Source organism: Taurulus bubalis (assembly GCF_910589615.1).
Source record: "Taurulus bubalis genome assembly, chromosome: 11".
Taxonomy (NCBI): Eukaryota; Metazoa; Chordata; class Actinopteri; order Perciformes; family Cottidae; genus Taurulus; species Taurulus bubalis.
In genome coordinates this window covers 20,367,139-20,394,004 of record NC_136599.1, presented here as the reverse complement: position 1 = coordinate 20,394,004, position 26,866 = coordinate 20,367,139, and the positions used below count along the sequence as shown (strand labels likewise).

At 42.1% G+C, this 26,866-nt stretch overlaps 2 protein-coding genes across 2 annotated transcripts; both read right to left on the bottom strand.

The window, feature by feature from the left end:
• Window positions 1–211: 211 nt before the first annotated feature.
• On the bottom strand, window positions 212–9,039 carry LOC306743355 (rhamnose-binding lectin-like). Its single transcript, XM_079225859.1, has 18 exons — window positions 8,901–9,039; window positions 8,669–8,728; window positions 8,384–8,519; window positions 5,607–5,716; window positions 5,271–5,315; window positions 4,962–5,094; window positions 4,689–4,792; window positions 4,377–4,404; window positions 4,149–4,202; window positions 3,581–3,633; window positions 3,223–3,255; window positions 3,066–3,119; window positions 2,849–2,984; window positions 2,292–2,401; window positions 2,152–2,196; window positions 1,896–2,028; window positions 455–558; window positions 212–302 (listed from the first exon to the last, which is right to left on the bottom strand). Exons 1-18 carry the CDS (start codon window positions 8,959–8,961, stop codon window positions 283–285), a joined length of 1,419 nt encoding a protein of 472 aa, XP_079081985.1. The 5' UTR covers window positions 8,962–9,039; the 3' UTR covers window positions 212–282.
• Window positions 9,040–12,292: 3,253 nt separating this feature from the next.
• Window positions 12,293–15,357, bottom strand: LOC306743780 (L-rhamnose-binding lectin SML-like). The gene is made up of 9 exons (XM_079226339.1): window positions 15,290–15,357; window positions 14,292–14,324; window positions 14,125–14,187; window positions 13,908–14,043; window positions 13,345–13,454; window positions 13,205–13,249; window positions 12,943–13,075; window positions 12,528–12,631; window positions 12,293–12,382 (listed from the first exon to the last, which is right to left on the bottom strand). The coding sequence occupies exons 1-9, from the start codon at window positions 15,318–15,320 to the stop codon at window positions 12,363–12,365; spliced, it is 675 nt and encodes a 224-aa protein (XP_079082465.1). The 5' UTR covers window positions 15,321–15,357; the 3' UTR covers window positions 12,293–12,362.
• Window positions 15,358–26,866: the final 11,509 nt, after the last annotated feature.

Below are 26,866 nucleotides of genomic sequence, written 5' to 3'. Positions count from 1 at the left end.
GCAACAGGGAGCAATTAGGGGTTAAGTGTCTTACTCAAGGACACAACGACAAGGACTAGCAGAGCCGGGGCACGAATCACCAACCCTCTGATTGAAAGACGGGCATGCTCACCACTTAGCCACAGCCATGATTGTGTCACTGTCACAGATTCTGCGGTTGTTTGTTTTTTAATTTCTCTACAGGCAATTAACTGGACAAACTGAGAAATATATTTAATTCAGTGCAAGTTTATTTGTATATAAATGTCAGCATGTGAACACAGGTTAATGCTCTGGAAGCTGCTATGGAATGACCCCAGGATCTGCGAACAAACAAACATAAAATATTTAATTCCGACAATTCATTTCAGCAACTGATCATAAGTAGGATGACATTTTCCCTACCTCATATTGTACAGCACACATGTGGCTGTTTATCAGAGTAATCAGCCTAATGGACCTTTAAGATACTTACATTCACATATGTAAGCCACCTCCAGGTACTTGTAAGTGCCAACACAGGGGTTTCCAAACACTGAGTTGCTCACTCTGATAGTACAGCTGTTTTTCCCATTGCAGCTGTGAAGTGACATGAGTGAAAACAGGCTTGAATTCACCATGGAGCATATGAAATCTAATCTGGGTTGGTGCATGCATGAGGCTATAACACGTACTGGGAACTGAGCGACTACAATGCTTCAACGGTCTGCATGCCGCACAGTGTTCCCTCTAAGCTGCACGCGTGCACGGCCGCGCAGGCCAGTCGAAGTGGCTGTGCAATAGATTTTTCATACCGCGCACATTTTTCAGACCGCACAAACGATTTTTTTTTCAGGGGTTAAAAATCTTTTTTGCGCCAGTGTTTCTGAGATAGGAGTGAGCCATCTTCACAATAATAAGATCTTTGATGTGCCGTGTCGAGTCTTCTTGGCCAATCAGCGTCCCGTTTCTCGAAATGCGCTCTCTGTACCTCTGCTAGCGCTCTGCCTCCGTTAGCACCCCCCACCCCCGCTGTCCCCCGCGCCAGGAGTGAAGCTCGCCCAGATCGCCACATGAGCTCGGGCCGGCGCTGTTTAGGCTCCTCTTGGCGGGCCCTGCTCCAGCAGCTATAGGCTACCATGGCAAAAAGAAAGGCAGAGCAGGCGCCCCAGAAAAAGGTCCGCCTAACGTTCAAACATGAGTGGCTAGATGAAATAGTCTAAACTGACACAGGTAGGATGAAACTTTCAGACATATTTAAATATGAAGTTATTAAATTGTTTATATAGGCTACCTTTAGGAAAAATGACACCATGTCAATTTAATAGGTATATAATTATTGTTAAGCACTGCATTAGCATTTTTCTTTCAATGAAGTTCCACTTAAATGTTGTACCTGCTGAGAAATGACTAAACACCTTTGATACTTTTATATAAATCATCATCAATCATAACCAGTGAACCATTCATAACCTCCCATTATTGAAGTTCAACAAAGATCCTTTAAGTTCAACTAAACTGACTGGTAAAACACCATCATTAAAATGTTCCCAAAGCCCAGCCATTATAAAGGATATTGAATAAATATCAACCTTGTATACATATTGATGCATTTGCTGTCATCTCTTTGAATCCCCTATGGCTAACGCAGGCTTGTGGTCGTTTTCGGCAGATCGCGTGGTTGCGAATTGCTCACAGTGCTGAAATGTGCGCTCAGCAAAAAAAATGTTTTGCTCAGTGCTGAAAAAAATTAGAGGGAACATTGATGCCGCATACTTTCAAACACGCATGTTTTTTTTTACATTGTGTGGCTCAATTTTACTTTCATTCTGCTTGCAATAATTACAATTCACTCGAATGTATTTATCTGTGCCAAGTAGGAAATTGTTTCTTGAGATCCGTGTTACTTATATTTAGCAACGAGTCTGCAGCCGTACCTGTCAGCAACTTTGCCAGTGGGCCTTGTGCAGGCGTCATTTTTAATCTGAGAGGCGGGTCGTTGAAAATTGCAGGTGGTCTGGTCACGGCGTCCAAAGTCGGCCCCGTACACAAAAATGACCTGTCCTTCATCTGTCAAAAAGAGGAGGAACAATTGGCTAGGTGGAGAAGACGGAGAGGTCGGATGCATTGAAAATATAATTATGCTTAATCCACCATGAAAGCAAAAAAAAATATAGAAAAAATATGTATTACCGCAGTGGAGGAGTGCCAACGAGTCCTGACATGCAACAAGGTGAACTGTCAAAGTAACATGAGTGAATCATATTAGACATCACAGCATAAAACGTGGAGCTTTTTTTTCTCAGTTAGTTTCATGCAGACATGTGACTGACTTGCTGGTAAACAGGTGTAGTTGGTTTCCAGGTATTTGGAGATGCCACGGCAGGGATCAGAGGTACGAACAACCTTCAGGTTCAGTTCACACTCCGTCTTGCCATTACACCTTCAGGAAACACATTAAGGGGATAGGGTAAACATTTAAACAAGCAGATACCATAATGAAGCATCCCCAGCTGATAACTCACATTGAGTTTTCTGAAACTTCCGGTTTAAATATGCAAATGAAGCATTGTCTCGTCCGATATGGTTCCAAAACAGAAACCAGAATATTATATAAAGCCAGGTTTCAAAATTGTTGATGCCCAGTCTATTGTTTCATGACATATTAAAGTCAAAGATAAATCTGACACACTAATCAATTACAAAGCCTCAGTATGAGAGTGCACACAACAAATTGTGACAATAATCAAATATATACATGAACTTCATTTCCACAAATTTCAACCACTAAATTATTACATTGCACTACAGTTGTATTGACATTGAATCCTGATTCTGAGACTCATTTCCATTTATATGTATTTTCTATTCCTGTGCAGGTAATGTGTACCTTGTCTTGAGGATGTCCAATGTTCCCTTCAGAGAGCACTCTGTATTGGCAAGTTGACTCCGACGTATCCCCCTAGAGCAGGTCTCCTTGTCTGCACGTCCATACAGTGTTGCCTGCACACCGATCACTCCGCTATCTGTAACACACCACATGAGAAATCTAGAAGCAGGACAAATCACTCCTTTATATTTGTTTATGTGGGAGAGTTTTGCCTTACCGCAGCTCAGGCGCTGGACATTGCGGCATGTGATGACCCTCTCTGTGGAAACAACTCAATAAAGGATGAAAAAGCATTAGTTGAAGTGCGTTCAAGCCACATCCTGTTAGTGGAAAATGTGTGCAAGAATCATCATTAATGCCACTCTGATATTTACCTGCTGTCATGAGCGAACATGTTGCTGCCAGCACTAGAAAAGAAACATCGCTGTCAAACTGTGTCCGCCAAACATGAGATAAAGTTACAAAGTCTCGCTTAAAATAATAAAAACTAAATCTTAATCAAAGTATTAAACAAAATTTCACAGCAGACATTTTGACCAGGTGTTACTAACATTAGCGATGACTCCATTCTGTCCCCAGTAGGCCATGACACTGAGACTGAGTAAACATCCATCTGGGTCAAGTATTAACAGCTATTATCTTCTTCAGCAAAAAAGCTGAAATCATAATTCCTACTTATCCATGACAAATCACATCATAATTGTTCTAGTTGCCAGTCAATTGTGTACTCACGCAATGTGGTGCTGAGTCTGAAGCTGAACATGATTTTAGAAGATCCAGGCTGAGGTCAAGCGTGACACTGATGGTTGCTGGAACAGACACACCTGTATTTATACTGCCATGTCAAAGGGTGTCTTCACCTCAAAACAATAGCTTGATCTTGCCAACTGGCATCCGCATGACAGAAAATGTGTAAGACTGATGAAAGATAACAATGACTTACTGAATGCGCCTCGAGATGGTGAGTAAACTAGTTCTCAATGTGCCGACTCACATGACAGAAAACACCACGAGGAGAAGCTCAGGACAACAAACAAACAAAACAACAACAAAGAAAGTTAAATGATGCACAGCATTGCAAAACTCATAAAAAGGGTCTTTACAAGGTTATGTTGTAATATGATGTCATCGCCCTGTTCAGAGATGATCTTTCCAGCCTGACAAATGCGCTCGTTCACATTTCTGAGAATCCGTCATCTCTCTCACATTTGTGACATGTGCTTCCTTGAAGAAGAGCTCTTAGTCTTCAAGGATGTAGGATGTCTCTGCAGACTGGGACACAACTTAGTTTTGTAATTACTTCCTGGAGCACTCCACAGCCACTATTGTTGTTTTCTTTTTGTCTTTGGACTTCCTGGAAGACCCGGAAAACATCGCTCACTGAGAGTCACAATAATAATTCGCACAATAGCAAAACAATAAAACCGAATCCCAAACCAACGACAAGCCACATGCTGCTGATTGAACATATTTTATTTAATACATGTTTATTGTGATCTTATTGTTGTTACAGCATGTTTATGTTTACGCAGACTCCATTGGAATGGTAGATGGATCTGTGAAAAAAAAAGAAAAAATCGAAGTGACTGGTTGTGCAAAATGTTGCATTTCTGCAGGATGGCAAAATACTGCATTTTACACTTCATCAGCACAGCTTATTGTTTCTTAAAGGAACTAAAAATGTAATACTTTTGGATTAATAGAACCTGATTTTTATCACTGAAAAGATAATTATTCAAGCAGTTGGTGATGAACCTCTCATGTTTTCCTATGCACATTAAGACCACAGACTAGCATCGTCAGTGTGAAAACAGTGCTAACTGGCCTTCGAGCTACTTACATTCACATATGTAAGCCACCTCCAGGTACTTGTACGTGCCGACACAAGGGTCTTCAAACATCGAGTTGTCCACTTTGACAACACATCTGTTTTTCCCATTGCAGCTGTGAAGGCAGAGTGACATGAGAGAATACAGGCTAGAATGTGCACTGCAGCATACACTACGTGACAGTGGGTGGCATCACAAACGTGCAGCAATCACTGCAGACATAACATTAAATTCCAGCAGCCTTCAACCTGAAGCACAAATTGACAAAGAGTGGGCAACTGCACCTGTCAGAAACGCCGCTGGCAGGCTGTGAGCAGTCGATGTTTTGGATCTGAGAGGCAGGCCGTCTATAGGTGCACGTGGTCTGGTCGTAGCGTCCATAAGTGGCACCATAGACTGATATGACCTGCCCTTCATCTGGCAAGAAGAGGAGGAAGAGTTGCAAGCAAAGGGGAACGAAAATATAGCTTTGAAAGGTCACAGGACAAAGTGGCATTAAGTTATGAAGTGACATGCAAATACAATAAAGCTTGTGTTTTTTTTTCTTTATTTTAATGCACCATAGTTTCAAAGAAGAGAAGATGTCATCTTACCACAGTCCAGGTAGGCCAAAGAGTGCTCACATGTCACATGGTGAACTGTCAAAATAACATGGATCACATTAAACGTGTGTTATTAACACCCATGTTGTGTCAAAAGTCACATTTTATCTTCTAGTGATCTTCTTAGAATCAGATCGTACACATAAAAACAGAACTTAAGTGTAGCCTGCTGCTGACTGACTGAACTTCATGGAAACATAATGCCTCCTTCCTGAATCCCCAAGGCAAGTAAAGGAAAAAAATCATTGTAAATCTCAATTTCTCACATTTTTCGGACAGTACTTATGCACAGTTATGGCATTAATGTCATGCAGACATGTGACTGACTTGCGGGGAGGCAGGTATAGTTGGTCTGTAGATATTTGAAGGTGCCGACGCAGGGGTCAGGTGCTCCGAAGACATTCACGCTTACTTCACAAACCATTTTCCCATCACACCTGCAACAGCAAGGACAGAAAGAGCGTGATTCAAGCAGAATCAAAAGCAAACACTATTGTTGTGTAGGGATGGGTATTGTTTGGGTTTTTTCCGATACCGGTGCTAAACCGATACTTTTAAAACGATTCCGGTGCCTAAACGGTGCCTGAACCTTTTCTTAAAATTGAACAATATATTAACTGTCTTTTAAAGTATACTTTACATATAAATACATAAATACATACAACACACTTGTCTTCAAACTACAGCTTCAAACCTTTTAACTTCAAACTATAAACAATATATATTTAAAAAAAAAAGAACAGACACAAGCATCAGGTGGCCTGATTGGGACCGTGTGCAACAGAACTCAGACACTGTTGGATTCTACAAACTGCTGCTTTACTGGACTACACGTCATCATTAATATCAACTTGAGAGATTTGTTCCAGCAAGCCGAGGATGGACGTTCAAAAGCTCGTGCTCGTGTCTGCAGCGATCTCTGTGTGCGCGCACTGGAAGCCCCGCCCCCTTGAGCCTCGCTCTGCATGCAGGCGGACAACAGAGAGTGGAGGAGTGTGCTCTGATCCGCACTATTTTAATAGTATCGATACATCAAAATCCTATCGTTTTTAACGTACGGGTACTGCGTTACCTTTTTAGTATCTATACACCGTGCAACATTACAGAGTAGTGTAAAAAAAAAAGGATTTAAATCGGCTCAGGCACCGGAAGAAAGTACCGAAATCTGCGTTGCTTTTCGGTCCGGTAGGAACAGGTGTTACACCCCAACTGGTTTTCAAACCTACTGGTTTCCCTACGCGTGCGTGCGTTGTCTTCACTTCCCAGATGCAGCGGTTTTCTGTCTGGTCACCAGATTCGTCACACATTCACAAACATATTGCTGGAGATCTTCAAGCCACATTTCATCTCTATTGCAGCGATCGTGATTGTATAAGTGAGCGCTGCATCACGACCACGTATGAAGAAGATCTTCAAGCCACATTTCATCTCTATTGCAGCGATCGTGATTGTATAAGTGAGCGCTGCATCACGACCACGTATGAAGAAATACATTAAAGAAAATATATTTATGAAAAAAAAAGCAACGACCTGGATTCGATCCCTGTCGAGCAAAATGCAAATCTACTGAAAGAAGGTGGCTCAACCTACAGGGCCACCTATTATTAAAAAAACTCAAGTCATTTCAGGTATTACTCATTTATGTCACATCTCTTCTGTGTCCAGGGAACCTCTTGGTCTAGGTGAGCTGAAACAACTGGTTACCTCGGGCGGATTAATCCACATCTCAACATATTTAGCGATGCTTTTTCGCGAGGCTACGGCCAGACACCACTGACGCATTTTGACAAAAACAATTCTACTTTTGTGACGATCGTATTGTGAAAAGACACTAAAAACATAGTGAACACTGAGACACAGGAAGAGTGGAATACTAGTAATGTTCTACCCACAAAACAATGAAGAACATATATTGCTGGAGATCTTCACGCCACATGGCATATCCTTTGCGGCGATTACGGTTGTTTAAGTGAGCACTACATCACAACTGCGTATGAAGAAACACATTGAAGAAAGATAAATGTAAAGATCGCAACGACCTGGATTCGATCTCTGTAGAGCAAAAATGATTACATGTTGTTATGTGGTGGCGATACGCGATGCGCCACCAATCATTAAGCAAACTTAAGTCAGTCTGGTGATCTGAAACAACTTGTTTCAGGCGGATATTAAAACACTGTCGTGGAACTCCACAAAAATATTGTTGCCGATTCTGGAGTCAGCTATACTTTTGCAAGATGATGCTGCTGCTCATCTTGCTTCTTTTGGCACTCGTAATAAAGTTCCCCATCAAGGGAGTACATTGACAGCTTTTAAAATTACATTTAAAAACTTGGTTAGGAAAAGATATCACAGTGTTGTGCGGCTTGCTGATTAGCTGCTAACTCTCTGCCGTCGTAAGCCTGCTTGTAGTCAAGTAGTGCTGACTGCAGAAGAGGCAACAACATGTTTGTGGAGTTCCACGACAGTGGTTTAATATCCGCCCGAGGTAACCAGTTGTTTCAGCTCACCTAGACCAAGAGGTTCCCTGGATACAGAGGAGATGTGACATGAATGAGTCATACCTGAAATGACTTGAGTTTTTTTAATAATAGGTGGCTCTGTAGGTTGAGCCACCATCTTTCAGTAGATTTGCATTTTGCTCGACAGGGATCGAATCCAGGTCGTTGCGATCTTTTTATAAATATATTTTCTTTAATGTATTTCTTCATACGTGGTTGTGATGCAACGCTCACTTATCCAATTGGAACCCAACCCTATTGTTCTCGGTACCCAACCCTATTGTTGTGCCAATGTAGGGGACTAATTCCTTTCCTCATTCTGGGACGACTGAATCACCGTCGACATAAGGAAGCGGAACAACACACTCAATATTATCACACAATGAGATCTGGAACCTGTTTAGGTCAAACACTGACTATGGAAGCAACAATGGCACTGCAGCTGCTTGTAATATTGATTATAATACAAATGTTTGTTCTATTGTTTTTGTTGTCTGGTGCACTGTTTTTGATTATTTTTCTGAATATCTTAGTAGCTACATTTAGAATATGTGCAATAACAACATTATATTTATTTTCCATTGCTGTGCAGGTAATGTGTACCTTCTCTTGAGGACGTCCGCTGTGCCCTCCTGAGAGCACTCTGTATTGGCAAGCTGACTCTGAGGTCTCCCTTCACCGCAGGTCTCACTGTCTGCACGTCCATACAGTGCTGCCTGCACGCTGATCACACCGGTATCTGGTACACACCAAAGAGGGAGAAATTATGAAATTAGAAATAAAGTCATCACTGGTTTTGTCTGCTTGCAAGGATCACCTAATCCTTAATTGTGCTGGGAATAAAAAGGCACCGTTGTGGACAGAAAGTGTCAGGAAATAGAGGCATACCACAGCTCAGGCGATGGACAGTGTCGACATTACAGGTGACAACTGTCTCTGTAGCAACACCTAAAAACAGATATGAAAGTAGTAGTTTAACACAAACAATAGACACATACAACTGTATTCAAGCATCCTTACACACACACACACATGCAGGCACACACGCATCATATCAAAAACAGCAGGTAAGGCCTTAATCAGACTCTCTCTCTCACACACACACAGACATACATATTACCTGTGCTTAGAAGCAGACAGATCGCTGCCAGCACTGAAATGGAAATTTTACAAAACTGCATTTCAAATTTCAGAAATAGAAAGCTATATTTCAATCATTATTGTCCCCAGTATACTCACCGAGCGTGGTGCTGAGGCGGAGCATGGTTCTGCAGAAGTCAGTGGTAAATGACCAGTGAGTCATGAAACGCAGTATTTATTCATGTTGGATCGAGGGCGGTCAACGTCTATCGTGCAAAACAAGCCAGTGGCTCCTATTCAACTGGCTGCAGTCTGCAAAAATGAGAATAACATGGGGGGCGACAGCCATCCGGTCTCAGAGCACTTCAGTGACCCAGGCGAAGCTGAGGAAGATGAGAGGAGCAGCTGTCTGAAAGAATTGCCTATTTCTAATGTTTTAAACTCTCTCCAAATAATAAATAGCATAGTAGTAGTAACATTAATACAATGTACATTTAATACTTGTGTTATTTATATTATTATGAATATGCTGGTTATACTGCCAAAGCTAAATGTGTCCTATAAGTTTTCTATCTGGCCTCTTTTTGTACCAGATCTCAAGTCCTTCCCTCATGCACTACTTGCACTACTCTGACTACTCTGTTGTCTTCAATGTTTTTTTTTTATATGAATCCAGTTCATTGTATATAATATGTATATATGTACAATGAGACCAATGTGTAATAAAGCTGATTCAGATTCTGATCAAAATGGCCTACATATACTTAATGTTTATGTTTTGGAAGAAAATGTAATTGATGTGTGGCTTTTGTGTTCATAGGCATCCTTTTTTGCAGAGTAAGTACTGTATGTTGATGGAAACATTGCACAGTTCAAAATCAGGGATACAAAGCACTTCAAACTAATTGTGCTGGAGGCCTGAAACTGCAAGAGAACCAAGAATGCAGCACGTTACAAATGTTGAGGTGAAGAAGACTGAACAGTGGATAGTTTGTGTTGGAGCTGTTGAAAATATAAGAAGTGGTGTACTTTGTCAATGTAAGCCAGACTGAATCACTAACTTAAGATGTTTCTCAAAGAGGTAACAGTGTGCTAATAAAACATTTCAAAAGTCGGATTTGAGGACCTCCATAATAGCAACGGATATAAAGAAGGGGTGATGAGATAAAAATAACCATACAATATCCAAACCCATTCCTAATGATCTACAAGACTGTGTTGAATCGAAAGCAGTGTTTAATTATACTGCTTTCTGCGACCTGGTATTTTCTCCATGTGTTTGTATCCTGTTTCCATTGACTTTAAGTGAATATCATCATTGATACAGAGATAGATATGTGCTTCAGGGGGACTGAAAGATCCAAAGCAGGCTGGCAAGTATTATTTAATCGAATGACATGTTCTTTAAAATGGAAGAGAGTGCACGTAGTAGATAAACAAGTGCGAGAAGGAGTCACATGCAGGACTTGTTTTGGAAAACGTGAGTCTGAGGTGGGAGTAGGAAATACAACTGCAGCAGTGCAGAAATCACAATGTTTTTGTCCTGATAACTGGAGACGATTGAAAAATATTTTCCAGGATGGGAAGAAAACATGGCCGTGATTGAAAGAATTTTTTGTGACTTCTCCATCCGTGCTTTGGCAATATTTGGCAAGCAAATTACCTATTGTGGCTGAAATTAACATGCACACACTAATGAACTACACAAATTAACATTAACACACGCACGCACACAGGCACGCACGCACGCACACACACATAATCACACATGCACACACACACACACACACACACACACACACACACACACACACACACACACACGCACACAATCACCCACGCACGCCCGCACACAATCACACACACACACACACACACACACACACACACACACACACACACACACACACACACACACAATCAAACATACACACACACACACCCCACTCTGGGATTAATAAAGGATTATTTAAAGAAAAAGAAAGAAGAAAAAAAACTCCCCTCTGCGCTCCACCTGTAGTTTGAGAATCACTGCTGTAGAGTACGAGAAACACTCCTCAATATAAGCCAATTCAACAGTGCATGTCTCAAGAATGAGTTTTGCAAGTGTCTGAAACCCTCCAACCAAAGATTGCTAGAATAATACATCTATTGTATAATTGTTATTATAATACGGGTAAATCAAGCATTCTGATTGGTTGAGAGTGAGTCACGGGGTGTACTTTATTCAGCCATAAAGTACTGTACAGCCTGTTTACATTTAGAGCGATCCATATCAGTGCGCACTTAAAATAACAGGTAGATTTAAATTGCGCGGCCGTTAGTTGTCATTTCAAGCTTGACAGTTACCAAACATGTTTTGTGTAAACTTTGATATTTTGGGCGGAATGACATTTGATGAGAATGTCAGCGGTGAATAATGTATTTGTAGTCCCTGTTCCTGCTGTACAGTCAAACGTTGATATGGCTCACTATCAGGAGAGCAGAGCAGATAACGCTCTGAGAGCAGACTAGTTAGCAGGGAGCGAGTGCATAAAACCGGAAACTAAGATGAGGAATGAAAAGGATTTGATCACAAAATCGTGATAATTTCCAGTGAGAGATAATTACGTCGGTAATTTCCCGACGCGAGGCAAGTTCTCTAAACATCATGGAGGAGAAAAATGACGGCGAAAAGACGGACAGAAGCAGCGAGAGCACTTCCTCCACGCTTTTTCGCTGGGTGGCGCGTCTGTGCATTGACTTTGCATGTAATCTGGTCGCACATCTGGCGCAATTTTGGCGCATGTGCGCGTGTGTGTGAATTCCGGTAGCGTGTGCGCACGTGTAATTACGGTCGCGTGCACGTTCGTGTGTGTGCACGCGTGCGTTCGCACCTGTGTGTGTATGTCGGCTGTGTGTGTATGTCACAGATGAGGAGCAAGAGCTCCACTGACGCTCACGGTCACATTATTAACTCACAAAAATAAATAGCATATTAGCGCGTTCGGCTGCTTCTTTTCTCTCTGTTTATTGTACTATTTTTGTGATTTGACCATGTTTTTGCCTCGGAAGCCGGGGTTTAAGATGGTTTTGGAAGCACGATGGAAAACAGGTTTGACGGCGAGGGAACCCCTGCCTCTCCCACCACTTTCACAGCGCTAGCTCGCGAGCGCAGACGTGTTTTCCAACGCGCCCCTTCGGGTGACCGTGGTGGTGAGAGGCGGGACAGGGAGGACAGCAAACACAGTGGGAACACAAACTGCATCGCTTCCTGTGCAGCAGAGGGTTTGTCCCAGAAGCTTTGAGGTTGAGAGTGATTTTTGGAGTTGGCAGCATCTTGAAGAGACGTACGAAGGAAAGATCCAAAATCTATTAGTTGGTATAATGGTATAAATATGTATGTGGAACCAGATTCTGCGGTTGTTACAAATTGAGAAACTGAAAAATGTATTTAATTCAGTGCATGTTTATTGGTATATAAATGTCAGCATGTGAACACAAGTTAATGCTCTGTAAGCTGCTATGGAATGACCCCAGGATCTATGAAAAACAAACAAACATAAAATATTTAATTCAGACAATTTATTTCAGCAACTAGGATGACATTTTCCCTACCCCATATTGTACATCACATATTTGGCTGTTTATCGGAGTAATCCGCCTAATAGACCTTTAAGATACTTACATTCACATATGTAAGCCACCTCCAGGTACTTGTAAGTGCCGACACAGGGGTCTCCAAACACTGAGTTGCTCACTCTGATAGTACAGCTGTTTTTCCCATTGCAGCTGTGAAGTGACATGAATGACTTGAATTCACCATGGAGCATATGAAATCTAATCTGCGTTGGTGCATGCATGAGGCTAAAACACGTACTGGGAACTGAGCGACTACAATGCTTCAACGGTCTGCATGCCGCATACTTTCAAACACACACACCAAGTGCCCATGTTTTTTTTACATTGTGTGGCTCAATTTTACTTTATTTCGGCTTGCAAGAATTATAATTCACTCAAATGTATTTATCTGTGCCAAGTAGGAAATTGTTTCTTGAGATCCGTATTTGTTACTTATATTTATCAAGGGTCTGCAGCCGTACCTGTTAGCAACTTTGCCAGTGGGCCTTGTGCAGGCGTCATTTTTAATCTGAGAGGCGGTTCGTTGGAAATTGCAGGTGGTCTGGTCACGGCGTCCATAGTCGGCCCCGTACACAAAAATGACCTGTCCTTCATCTGTCAAAAAGAGGAGGAACAATTGGCAAGGTGGAGAAGACGGAGAGGTCGGATGCATTGAAAATATAATTATGCTTAATCCACCATGAATGCAAAAAGAAATAGAAAATATATATATATATATATTACCGCACTGAAGGTGTGCCAAAGAGCCCTCACATGCAACAAGGTGAACTGTCAAAGTAACAAGAGTGAATCACATTAGACATCACAGCATAAAACGTGCAGCTTTTTTTTCTCAGTTAGTTTCATGCAGACATGTGACTGACTTGCTGGGAAACAGGTGTAGTTGGTTTCCAGGTATTTGGAGATGCCACGGCAGGGATCAGAGGTACGAACAACCTTCAGGTTCAGTTCACACTCCGTCTTGCCATTACACCTTCAGGAAACACATTAAGGAGTTAGGAAACAAGCAGATACCACAATGAAACATCCCCAGCTGATAACTCACATTGAGTTTTCTGAAACTTCCGGTTTAAATGTGCAAATGAAGCATTGTCTCGTCAGATATGGTTCCAAAACAGAAACCAGAATATTGTATAAAGCCAGGTTTCAAAAATGTTGATGCCCAGTCTATTGTTTCATTTTGTTGACATATTAAAGTCAAAGAGAAATCTGACACAATAATCAATCACAAAGCCTCAGTATGAGAGTAACAATAATCAAATATATAAATTAACTTGATTGCCTCAAATTTCAACCATTAAGTTATTACATTTTATTTTGTCTTTAAAGCTGCATTGACGTGAAACTCATTTCCAGCAGTATCCACATATAGAATACGTGCAATAACATTATATTGATTTTCTTTTCCTGTGCAGGTAATGTGTACCTTGTCTTGAGGATGTCCAATGTTCCCTTCAGAGAGCACTCTGTATTGGCAAGTTGACCCTGAGGTCTTCCCTCAGAGCAGGTCTCCTTGTCTGCACGTCCATACAGTGCTGCCTGCACATCGATCACTCCGCTATCTGTAACACACCACATGAGAAATCTAGAAGCAGGACAAATCACTCCTTTATATTTGTTTATGTGGGAGAGTTTTGCCTTACCGCAGCTCAGGCGCTGGACATTGCGGCCGCCATCACATGTGATGACCCTCTCTGTGGAAACAACTCAAATAAAGGATGAAAAAGCATTAGTTGAAGTGCATTCAAGCCACATCCTGTACATGGAAAATGCTTTCAATAATCATCATTAATGCCACTCAGATATTTACCTGCTGTCATGAGCGAACATGTTGCTGCCAGCACTGGAAAAGAAACATCGCTGTCAAACTGTGTCCGCCAAACATAAGGTGAAGTTACAAAGTCTCGCTTAAAATAATACAAACTAAATCTTAATCAAAGTATATAAAATTCACAGTAGACATTTTGACATGTCAAAGCAGGGTGTTAATAATATTAGCGATGACTCCATTCTGTCCTCAGTAGGCCATTAGACTGAAACGGAGTAAACATCCATCTGGGCCTTGCCATAATAGTGCCATCTCTAATGGCCATCTATAATCCATCTTTAATCCTGCTGTTAATGTGGAGGTTGATTGCCGGTAAAACAAATGTATAAACCTGCTGTAAAGCAGAACAAACTGTGTTAAAATATCACATGTATAAATGTGGAATACAGTTTTCTTATGAGCTAATGTTGGTGTTTTCGGGCAGGATTATGACCATTTGATCGTACATACAAATAGGAAATAAATCATCTTACAATACTAAGTTGCAACAGAGTCATTTTTGTACAATATAATTAGCAAAGGGACCCCAAATCTGAATTAATGAGGGCAGGGCCTCCCCTCTCTCCTCAGGCTGACAGTCCTCCACTATATATTCACATCAGTTGTTTGCTGCTAGATTTATGCTCTGAATGCTAAATATAGCTATACTTTGAAGGCAAAACCACAAAAGAATAGTCAGGGTTCTCTCAACCCCCTTATTTTGTTTTATGTGATGCATGACCATGAATTGTTCAATCTGAAGTACTTGATCCAGTCCATGTTTTAGAGGCTAAAAAAAAAGTGCATATCTCATGGAGTAGCAATACTGATTATGTGGTGGGTCGACTTTCCTCCAGCTGCTACCATCCAGCACCCTGAAACTCCAGTGAAGTATTAAAAGCTATTAGCTTCTTCAGCAAGACAGCTGAAGTCATAATTCCTACTTATACATGGAAAATCACATCATAATTGTTCTAGTTGCCAGTCAATTGTGTACTCACACAGTGTGGTGCTGAGTCTGAAGCTGAACATGATTTTAGAAGATCCAGGCTGAGGTCAAGCGTGACACTGATGGTTGCTGGAACAGACACACCTGTATTTATACTGCCATGTCAAAGGGTGTCTTCACCTCAAAACAATAGCTTGATCTTGCCAACTGGCATCCGCATGACAGAAAATGTGTAAGACTGATGAAAGATGACAATGACTGACTGAATGCGCCTCGAGATGATGAGCAAACTCGTTCTCAATGTGCCGACTCACATTACAGAAAACACCACGAGGAGAAGCTCAGGACCACAAACAAACAACAACAACAACAACAACGAAAGTTAAATGATGCACAACATTGCAAAACTCTTAAGAAGGGTATTTACAAGGTTATGTTGTAATATGATGTCATCGCCAGCCTGACAAGTGCGCTCGTTCACATTTCTGAGAATCCGTCATCGCTCTCACATTTGTGACATGTGCTTCCTTGAAGAAGAGCTCTTCTTCAAAGATGTATTCATTTTTCCTCCCATATTTCTGCAGACTGGAACACAACTCCACAGCCACTATTGTTATTTTCTTTTTGGACTTCCTGGAAGACCCAGAAAACATCGCTCACTAAGAGTCACTGTAGTGGAGCTTTGCTCGTCCACATTTCTGTAGATTTTTGTTCAATAATAATTCGCACAATAGCAAAACAATAAAACCGAATCCCAAACTCACGACAAGCCACATGCTGCTGATTGAACATATTTTATTTAATACATGTTTACTGTGATCTTATTGTAATTACAGCATGTTTATGCAGAATCCATTGGAATGGTAGATAGATCTGTAAAAACAAAAACAAAACAGATGGAAGATTCAGATAAAAATGTAAGTTAATGTTGCATTTCTGCAGGATGGCAAAATACTGCATTGTACACTTCATCAGCACAGCTTATTGTTTCTTAAAGGAAGAACCAAAGTAGTCACACTAAAAAAGTAATACTCTTGGATTAATAGAGCCTGATTTTTATCACTAAAAAGATAATTATTTAAGCAGTTATGGTGATGAACCTCTCATGTTTTCCTATGCACATTAAGACCACAGACTAGCATCGACAGTGTGAAAACAGTGCTAACTGGCCTTCGAGCTACTTACATTCACATATGTAAGCCACCTCCAGGTACTTGTACGTGCCGACACAAGGGTCTTCAAACATTGAGTTGTTCACTTTGATAATACAGCTGTTTTGTCTTGAAAATATCCCAAATGCATATAGCTGGACATCGATACATTAACAATAATTGACACTGGGAGGATGTACTGGGAGAATAAAACAGGTCCCAGGTTTGACCCTTGAGGAACTCCACAGGTTAGAAGAGCTCCATAATAGCAATGGATATAAAGAAGGGGTGATGAGATCAAAATGACCATACAATATCCAAACCCATTCCTAATAAAAAATTATGATCTACAAGACTGTGTTGAATCGAAAGCAGTGTTTAAATCTAGAAGACTGCGACCTGGTATTTTCTCCATGTACGTGTATCCTGTTTCCATTGACTTAAAGTGAATATCATCATTTATATAGAGATAGACATGGGCTTCAGGAGGACTGAAAGATCCAAAGCAGGCTGGCAAGTATTATTTAAACGAATAAATAAGTGCGAGTGCAGAGAAGGAGTCACATGCAGGACTTGTTTTGGAAAACGTGAGTCCGAGGTGGGAGTAGGAAATACAACCTCAGCAGTGCAGAAATCACATTGTTTTTGTCCTGATAACTGGAGACGACGGAAGAAAATGTGGCCGCCCAGTTCCAGTCAACATTGTTCTGTTGGCGCCCTCATGTCTGCTATAAATCATGTGACAAGTTGGTATGCAGTGTTTTTTTTTATTTTTTTAGAAAAGAACCTAGGTAGAGCCAAAGGCCTGACATGGTTGGCTGCACAAAGAGTATCACTCTGAAACTATGTTTTGGTGATAATGTGTGTGTGTAGGGGTGGGAGGGGGAGGGGTTACAAAGGAGGAAGAGTTCTGATGCAAAGTCCATCTCCATCTTCAACAGCCCTGCAAGAGTTTCAGCCTTGATGATGTTTAAAATATTCAGTTTTAGCTTTGTTTGGTATAAGTGAGACAGTAGATTGTGATGTTTAAATGCATCACATTTACTGTAGAGTACGATATAAACCCAATTCAACAGTGCAAGTCTCAAGAATGAGTTTTGCAAGTGTCTGAAACCCTCCAACCTGTCAAAGATTGCTAGAATAATACATATGTAATGCATGGTGTAATTGTGAATAATACCTTGTTTGTAGAATATTTAGTTCCAGACCCTAACCGGCATAATCCATTTTATGAAGTATGTTAAGTCTAAATATTCAAATAAACTACAAACAAATGTAATATATATATACATATATATTAATAGAGGGGAAGTGAAGCACTTTTGTTTTGTTGAACATTGATTTCAGTTTAAATATCCCTTTAATAATGACTACCCTTAATTTTTAACAGCAAATGACCCAAATAATGTGCACTGAACACAGATTCACTGGTATTCATATCATTTTTATTAATTTAGTTGGTGATTTCTGTTGACTTTGTAAGACTAGTACATTTCTACAGCAATGGTCACTTTAAATCCACATAAATATAATATAATTTATATGCATGTCTGACTTCGTAGACAATCTCAGGTTAAATTGGTGGTAGAGCACCAATAGTCCCACCCATGTGCTGTATTTTATCCCCTGAAGACTGGTGGAAATGTAGTGCTTTATTCTTAAATGTGTAGCTGAACTCTGAAAGCAGAGTTCAGTTCATCTTGACCCAGTCGAATCAGCGCCATCCGTATGAAGCAATAACCGGTGGATCAGGTTATTGTTTTGGATTCCTTTCCTTTTGTTTTCTCCTTTTCTCTCTCATTCTTGACTCTCAGGGCCGCAGCCAAACAACACCTTCCAGACAGGCAGCAAGGCTTGTCTGTTGGGAAGGAGGACGCTGCGATTCAATATTCAATTCAATAATAATTGTTGATGTATAAAACCCATGTTGAACTATTTTTCCTGGTCAGACCTCCGAACCGTCTGTGGTGACGAGCTCTGTCCATTCAATTGAATTATTCCAAGTTTCTGTTTAATAAATGCTTAAAGACATTTAAGTGTTTCACATCGCATTTGTGTTCTCTAAAGGAGATTGATAAGGTTAATACATTTCCATTACAATTGGCGAGGAGGATTTTTCAATTCAATTCAGTTTATTTTATATAGCCCAACATCACAAATACAAGTTTGCCTCGGAGGGTTTTACAATCTGTACACATGACATCCCTATCCCGGGACCTCACATCGGATCAGGAAAAACTCCCCCATTAAAGATAGTAAAAACCCTTTCACAGGGAAAAAAGGGGAAGAAACCTGAGGGAGAGCAACAGAGGAGGATCCGTAACGGAGTTACAGCACATTTAATGAATGTGACAGAAATTATTCATATAATGAGTAGTATGCATGGTCCATGATCCAGATAGCCACAATCCATTAAGCAGAAGGAGGTAGAGAGGAGGGGCATCCCAGGGGTAGTGGGAGGAGAAAGCAGGGCCATGGCAGCTGGCAGGACCGACTCCAGGCCGGTTCCATGTTCCGTAGGTGAAAAAAGGCGGTCCTTGAGATCTGTTTCACATGAGAGCCAAAGGACAGGTCCTGGTCAAAAATAACTCCGAGATTCCTTGCGGTGGTGGTAGATGCCAGAGCGATGCCATCCAGAGAAACCATATCATCAGATACTTGATTTCTGAGGTGTTCTGGTCCGAGTAAAATAACTTCAGTCTCGTCCGAGTTCAGCAGCAGGAAGTTGCAGGTCATCCAGGTTTTGATGTCTTTAAGACATGCTTGAAGTTTGGCGACCTGGTGGGTTTCATCTGGCTTGATCGACAGATATAGTTGAGTATCATCGGCATAACAGTTAAAGTTTATGGAGTGTTTTCTGATAATATTGCCTAAAGGAAGCATATATAAGGTGAATAAAATTGGTCCAAGCACAGAACCTTGTGGAACTCCATGGCGAACAGCAGTGGTAACCGAGGCCTCATCGTTTACAAATACAAACTGAGATCGATCTGATAAATACGACTTAAACCAGCTTAGTGCTGTACCTTTAATACCAATCAACTGGTCTAGTCTCTGTAATAAGATGTCATGGTCAATGGTGTCAAACGCTGCACTTAGGTCTAATAAGACAAGTACAGTGACAAGTCCCCTATCTGATGCAACTAGAAGGTCATTAGTAATTGTCACTAGTGATGTCTCTGTGCTATGATGCTTTCTAAATCCTGACTGAAACTTCTCAAATAAACTATTGTTATGTAAAAAGTCACACAACTGGTTTGTGACTATCTTCTCCAGTATCTTAGAGAGGAGGGGAAGGTTAGAGATAGGTCTGTAGTTAGCCAACACCTCTGGATCCAGAGTGGGCTTCTTAAGAAGAGGTTTAATTACAGCTACTTTAAAAGACTGTGGTACATGACCCGTTAGTAAAGACCCATTGATAATATCTAGTAGAGAGGCACTAACTAAAGGTAAAACTTCCTTAAACAGCTTAGTCGGAACGGGGTCCAGGAGACAGCTAGACGATTTAGAAGTAGAAACCATTGAAGACAGTTGGTCGAGGTTGATGGTATAAAAGCCATCCATACACACAACAAGGCCCACAGCCTCCTCCATGGCCATCCCACCTGAGGATGGACCGGTAGTAGTCGAGGGCAGGAGATCACCGATCCTGTCTCTAATAGCCAGAATCTTACCTTTGAAGAAGTTCATGAAGTCATTACTACTGAGGTCTATAGGAATACACGGATCCACCGAGCTATGACTCTCAGCCAGCCTGGCCACAGTGCTAAAGAGAAACCTATGGTTGCTCTTGTTTTTTGGATTGGACGTGTAGTCTGGACTCCGTTGAATGACAGAAGGACACTACTAGATAGTTGATTCCTCCCAAAAGGTGAGAGGCTGTCCTTGGATGGGTTTTTTGAGATTGCCGCTCCAATCCTGAGTTGGGAAAAATAATTCCACCCGGTGAGAAAACATGTTGTGGTGTAACAGACACTTGGAAAGGCCGCAACTTTAGGGTGCTGGACAAGCATCTCCTGGTAAACTTGGGAGTGATGTAAACTCAATCTTGTGTCATTTCTTGATTGCACCAGGCCATTTCAAGTGAATCAGAGAGAAGTTGAACTTTGACCTCGCACAGGTTGTGCTGGACAGGATAGTCTTGTAAGTCTGATGTTGTGGGTTGCACCACATTGTGCTGATAATTCCGTATAACAAGTGACTGGAGATAAGGTGGAACCGGTATTATGCTTGTAGCTTTTTCAGTTTGATTTTGTGTGTCATTTACTGGTTACATGGCATCGTTCTGAAAATTGAAAATTTTCCGTTTAACAAGTAACTATTGTTTATTTGTTGGAGAAATTGGTAAAAACCATGCTCCGTATTGCAGGAGGAAGTATTGAGCATCCTAGTTTATTCTGAAATATACCTTTCTTTTTTCACACAATTGAATCACATTTTAAAATTTGGCACCTTTTAAAGGTTAACCTTTGGATTTTGTAACATTTATGTACCTCCACCTTCAGGCCAAACTTCATCACTACTTCATTTTATTTTTGTTGCCTTGCGTTGGCCAAGAATAGCAGTGTTTTTTTTATCAGGTGCTCTGTATTCAATAATACGTTGTATTGAATATGATACCTTCACCACCAGCGTGGCTGTAGTTGTATTACATCTATTGCAAAGCAATGCTAAATTAAATATTGATTATGGTTTGTAGAACATGGCAGAATATGTCTTTGAAATTAATTTAAATTAATCTGTGCTGATATGGGGTGTGCACATATGTAGCATGTTAGAGTTATGAATAACTTGTCCATGTGAGAAACAATGTCATGCCCAGATCTCCTGGGTAGTTCTGTCTGTTTCTGTTGTGTGTCTGTCAGTCTCCTTGTCTCTCGTTCCAGACTCCTCCCTCCTTGTGTGCCGCCCTCCTGTGTGATTGCAAGCCCCGCCCTCATTGTTTCCACCTGTGTCTCATTCCCCTGTGTATTTAGTCTGTGTCAACTCCCTGTCCTGTGCCGGTTTGTCTCTTGATGTTTGCCTAGTAAACTTTGTTTTGTAAAAGCATCTACCGCTCCTGTGTCTGCTTGTGGGTCCTGCCCTCCGTGGTTCCTGGTTCCCAAACTGAGATTGTTAAGTAGGCCAGACTTTCGGGATCACGGCCTCATCTGTAACTGGAAAGAAGAAGAAATTGGGCTGGGATGCATGAAAAGGCAAAACATTAGAGACATGCATCTCTAGTCACAGTATTGATATATGAAGATGGAGGTATTAGCCCACCTCTTTTAGTGTGTGTGTGTATGACTGATGGTCATGAAGGCAGGAGAGTTCAGGTGGCCACAGTGATTTTGTTTCAGCATAGTATCGCGATACTTTGCGTGGCGATATTGTATCGATACACGGAAGCCAAGTATCGATTTTTTTATTAAAATTAGAAATGCGCCGTACGTCTTGACTTCCTACCGCTCGTAGCGCCGCTGCTCGCACAGCTGTTGCTCAACACACAGGACAACACTTGCGAGACTGCGCCGGTCAAAGACATACAAAAAGCATGAATAAAACTGGCTGCTGGTGCTCTAGTAGCGCTAGAAGCGGCCGCTTTTCAGACCTACTTCCTGGTGGATTCGGTGAAATTCACCGAGCTGTGTGCGCCTACGGATAATATTATGAACCCAGACACGAGGGCGTTTGATGTTCCGGCGTTTTGGGGATTTCCACAACAAGTATAAAACAGAACTAGTGGTTATTTCCATGGTGAATGGCGTAAATGAAAACTGTTTGCATGCACGGAGATAAGCCCCGCCCCCTCTCCGGCGCAACAGCTTGCTCAGTTTGGTGTTGGGTGTTCGGATCCATGTCTGCTCCCAGTGTGTGCTCCCCTGTTTGTTTCCCTCCTGTCTGTTTTGTTGTTGTGGGCCATGTGCTGATGTTTTGTTTTTGTCAGCCAACAGTCTCCTCTGCAGGTTTCCTTCTACTGCCACGCCCCCCTCCTTTGGCCCAGCTGTGGTCGATTGCAGTGATCACTGGCAGCTGATTTAAGGACCAAGGCATTCCCTGGCGTGTTGTCAAGTCGTTCTGGTCACCAGTCTGGTTTCTTCTCCAGAGTAGGAACACAAGCTCGGTTGAGTTGCCCGCCGACGAAGGAGCGGATAGTCCCTGGTTCCGCTGGACATTACTGGTCGTAGTTTGTTTGTTCTATTCTTAGTTTTTTTGCATATTTGGAAAAATAAAGTCCTCACTTGGATTTTGAACTGCTGCGTGAGCGTGCATTTGGGTCCCCCACACAACACCCCATAACAATCGGATTACGAACATCTATTGAGTGAGATTATTACATTGAGCAATGGGACTGCAGGTTGGTATTCAACACAGACGAGACTATTTTATTTGTTTTACTCAAAGAGAAAAAGTACAGAGGCAAACTCGTTGTTGAGCTCAGGCAGAAAGCTGGAGCAGAAATACAAGTAAGGGACGGGGAAATAACGCTCCAATGTTAGGCCACTGTTGGTAAGGGGGAAAACTGGCAAAGCCATTTTTAAAAGGGGTTCCTTGACCTTTCACCGTGAGATATCTGAATGAAAATAGGTTCCGAGTGGCCTATGCAGTTTATAACAAAAACCTAGCAGTTGCTGTTTCTTAAAAACAGTATTGACATTTTTTGGGTATGCCAGGAAAAGCTGAAACTCTTGTGGACACAATGAGTTCAATTATAATTCATGTGTGATGACGTTGGTGCCTCAAAGTGGCCATTTCACAGTGATACCACTTGTGACCACCTGTGTTTGTACGTGTGGGTGTATTTTTGGCTGTGATGTAAACTGATGACCATGAGTCGCACACACACATTGGTTTAATTCTTCGTCAGACATATTAGTAGATCCCATAACTTCCAGTTGGAGATGGGAATTAATCCCTCCATCCTGTTGCCCATCTCCAACAACAGCTGGTCACTAGTTTTATTTTTATTTTTAGCAAGTAGCAAGTAAATTGTGCATTTGTTTGGGACTACTATTTTCCACCGTGGAGTCACACACATTTGGTGCCTTAGTGAGCATTTACAGCAGCAGGACAGCAGAGTGTATGTGAAATATGTCCATAATGAAAGATCATGTGACGTGACCTCATCATGATGCCTCAGTGATGGGTTTTTAAATTGTTTCACGAAAACTATGGAGGTCTATGGTACAGAGAGACAACCCTTGTTGGGATCAATTCATCTTGGTTTTGGTCTGTCAGTTGACAGTAAGAGTAAGACATATTATATTTGGGAAGTATTCATTACAGCAACTCAAGCCTTTTTTAAATTAAAGGGGAAAAAAAGGGGCCATGCTTTCTCCTGTGGAGGATTCTGTGTACTTTTCTGTGTACCTTCTGTTCGTCCCACACACTCACCTAAAACACGTGGTGACCGAGTTTTTGAGGCAGTAGCTTTGGAATGCTCTGCCTGCACCTCTACGGTTTGCTGATTCGGTGATGTCATTTAGAAACAAACTAAAGAATCTGAATCTGACGACCCTGTCTGCCATTGGCCGTTGTCCTGAAGGTGTGCAGGTGGGCGTGGCAGACAGGGTCATCAGGAGAGTGGGGACACCTGCGCTCGTTAGGGGCAATGAGCTAAAAGGCCCTCAGGTTGAGTGTTCTCTCTCTCCCTCTCCGTTCACTCTAAGTTTGGCAAGTTAAATAAACCTTCGTTCTGTTAAACCGCTCTTTGTGTCTGTGTCCCCCTTCTTTTGTCATGGCCGTGCGGCCAGGTTCGTGACATGGTCAATTTGGTTTAATTTATGTTTTTCTCGATTCCTGTACAGCACTGTGTGACCGTTGTCTGGGATAAGTGCATTATAAATCAACTTTACTTACTTTTAGTCTTTTGTCTGGCTTCCCTCATCTCATGCACTGCCAGCCCATTTTCAGAGCTTGATGGGCAGACACAAAAGAATCCTACTTTAAAATAATAACTCCTCAAGCTTCATCTAATACCGACCTATTTTAGCCAGGTTTAGGTTAAACGCATGAGGCAGAAGTCTAGAAGGATAAAAACAAGTGTCGTTGTCCAACGACCAAACGTGCAGGAAAAGACCACTGGACCTTAGGAGGTTAAAGTTGAACTTCAATCAGGTTTATTCAACAGAGTATCACACAAGCAGATAATACGTGATCACGGGTCTGTAGGAAGGGCAGCTCGCTCCATTCCTCGACAGACTGACTCTTTAGGAGAGTTCAAAGCGTTATATAGTCTTTAAGAGCATTTGTGATTGGACAGGGCTAAGATGGGAGAGTCTCCTGGTTCAGACTTTGAGATCTCCTTGGTGGAGCACAGGGTTGGATATGCCCCTCTTGGCTCACGAATCCTCCAAGGCCACAAATATCAGTGTGTGTGTGCATGTTGTCAGCCAAGCGTGAATGTGTGTGCGTAAAATGTAACGATGTCGGTGAAGCATTATTGTGTGTGCGCTAACTGTATCTTGTCTGAACTGCCTCGCGAGGCCAAGTTCCTAATCTAACAAACTGTATCTTATCTAAAACTGTCGAGCGAAGCTTCTGCACCTGGCGTTCCCTCATTTCTAGTTCTACTGATTTGGGTAACTAACCTTGAGTTGTAGACTTCTTGGCGCCTACTTCTACAATTGTAGTTTTCTCACTCTTTGAGCTAACTTGTTGTTCTCACCTCAAATAACCTGGCCTCATGGCTTATTGCAGGGATTCCCAAAGTGTGATGCGCGCACCCGAGCTGCCTCTAGGGGGTGCGCGAGAGGAAAAATGTAATGGTGGTCTAATGGTGTAATAATTAATATTAAACAATTTAAAAAAAATTAGGATTTTTTTAATTTTAAAAATTCCCTTTGTAAGATTTAAAATTAAAAACGTACAATTTAATAAATAAATGCACTTCCGGTCCGGCCGCCAGACTGTCTTTTACTACACACTAGCTAGCCTACCTTGTGCGCCTAACGTCATTTCATTCATTCAGCAACATCCATGAAAATGTTAAACTGGCTGAAATCGGGGAAGCTATCAGGTGGGACATCTGAAGCTATGAGTAATAAAAGAGGAGAGGGACAGAGAGAGAGAGTGAGGAACCGGAGGCGAGAGAAACGGAGAGGTGCGTTGGGGAGAGACCGGGAGAAGAAATCGACCGGGAGTCGAAGAAAGAGGAGACGGAGGAGACCGAGAAGGAGGAAGGGATATCAGACAAACCGGGAGCACAGAGGCCCATCGCCGAGTCAAGGTGAAAAAAGAGGAAACGAGAGTGAGCATCAGACTGGGAAAAAAAAGAGGAAATATGATGACAATTATCTGGGTCTTGGGCTTCACTTGGATTGGCAATGCAGATTGCCCAAAGCCACAGTGCGTGTTGTGCAGTGAGGTTCTGTTAGGAACCAGGAACCACGGAGGGCAGAACCCACAAGCAGACACAGGACGAGGTCGTTGCTTTCAAAATAACAAGGTTTACTCGGACATCAAAAGACAAACCGGCACAGGACAGGGAGTTGACACAGACTAAATACACAGGGGAATGAGACACAGGTGGAAACAATGAGGGCGGGGCTTGCAATCCCACAGGAGGGCGGCACACGAGGAGGGAGGAGTCTGGAACGAGAGACAAGGAGACTGACAGACACACAACAGAAACAGACAGAACTACCCAGGAGGTCTGGGCATGACAGGTTCTGGCTAACAGCTGTCTGAAGCCTCTTATTTGCGCTGTCACCTGAACACCAAGCATGCCAGTGCAAGTCAGAAGCCCCTTACATTTTTTAGATCAAAATTGGAAGAGTTACAAAACAGCCAAAAACAATTGCAGTCTCATTCACGTGAGTCTCTCACTTTCTCCCCCTCCCTCTCTATCTCTCTTGCTGCAGGCTGAGCCACCTGCGCTGCATGTGAAAATCCTCATATAGACTCTGCATGTGCCACTCTTTGTTCTTTACGTGGCTTATGCCGTGTTCACACCGGACGCAACGCAAATTTGCGGCGCGACCAGTTTACATGTAAAGTCAACCCACAGACGCGCTGCGGCGCGAATTTGCGGCGAGATAGACGCGTTGGAGGCGGCGCGAACAGAACGTTTGACCTGGGGCGAACAAAGCGAAGGACGCGACGCGAATTCACGTGAGTTGAATTCTCCCAACTCTGGCGGAGAAATCGCGTGACGCAAAGTTGCAGCAGCCAATCAGCGTTGAGAATCAGCGTTGAGAAGCTCCGCCCGTCACCACCGCCGTCTCCCCGTTTCTGAATGAAACTGCTGCTGCTCCGCCTGAACCAGCGCTGACAGCGGCTTTATTGAGACGCTGTTGTGGGACTACGGATAATATTATGAACCCAGACACCATGGAGTTTGATGTTCCGACATATGTGGAGTTTACACAAAAAGTATAAAGCAGAACTGGTGGTTATTTCCAGCTGTGTGCGGCTACGGATGATGTTATGAACCCGAACACGGGGGCGTTTCATGTTCCGACATTTTTGGGACTTCCACAACAAGTATAAAGCAGAAC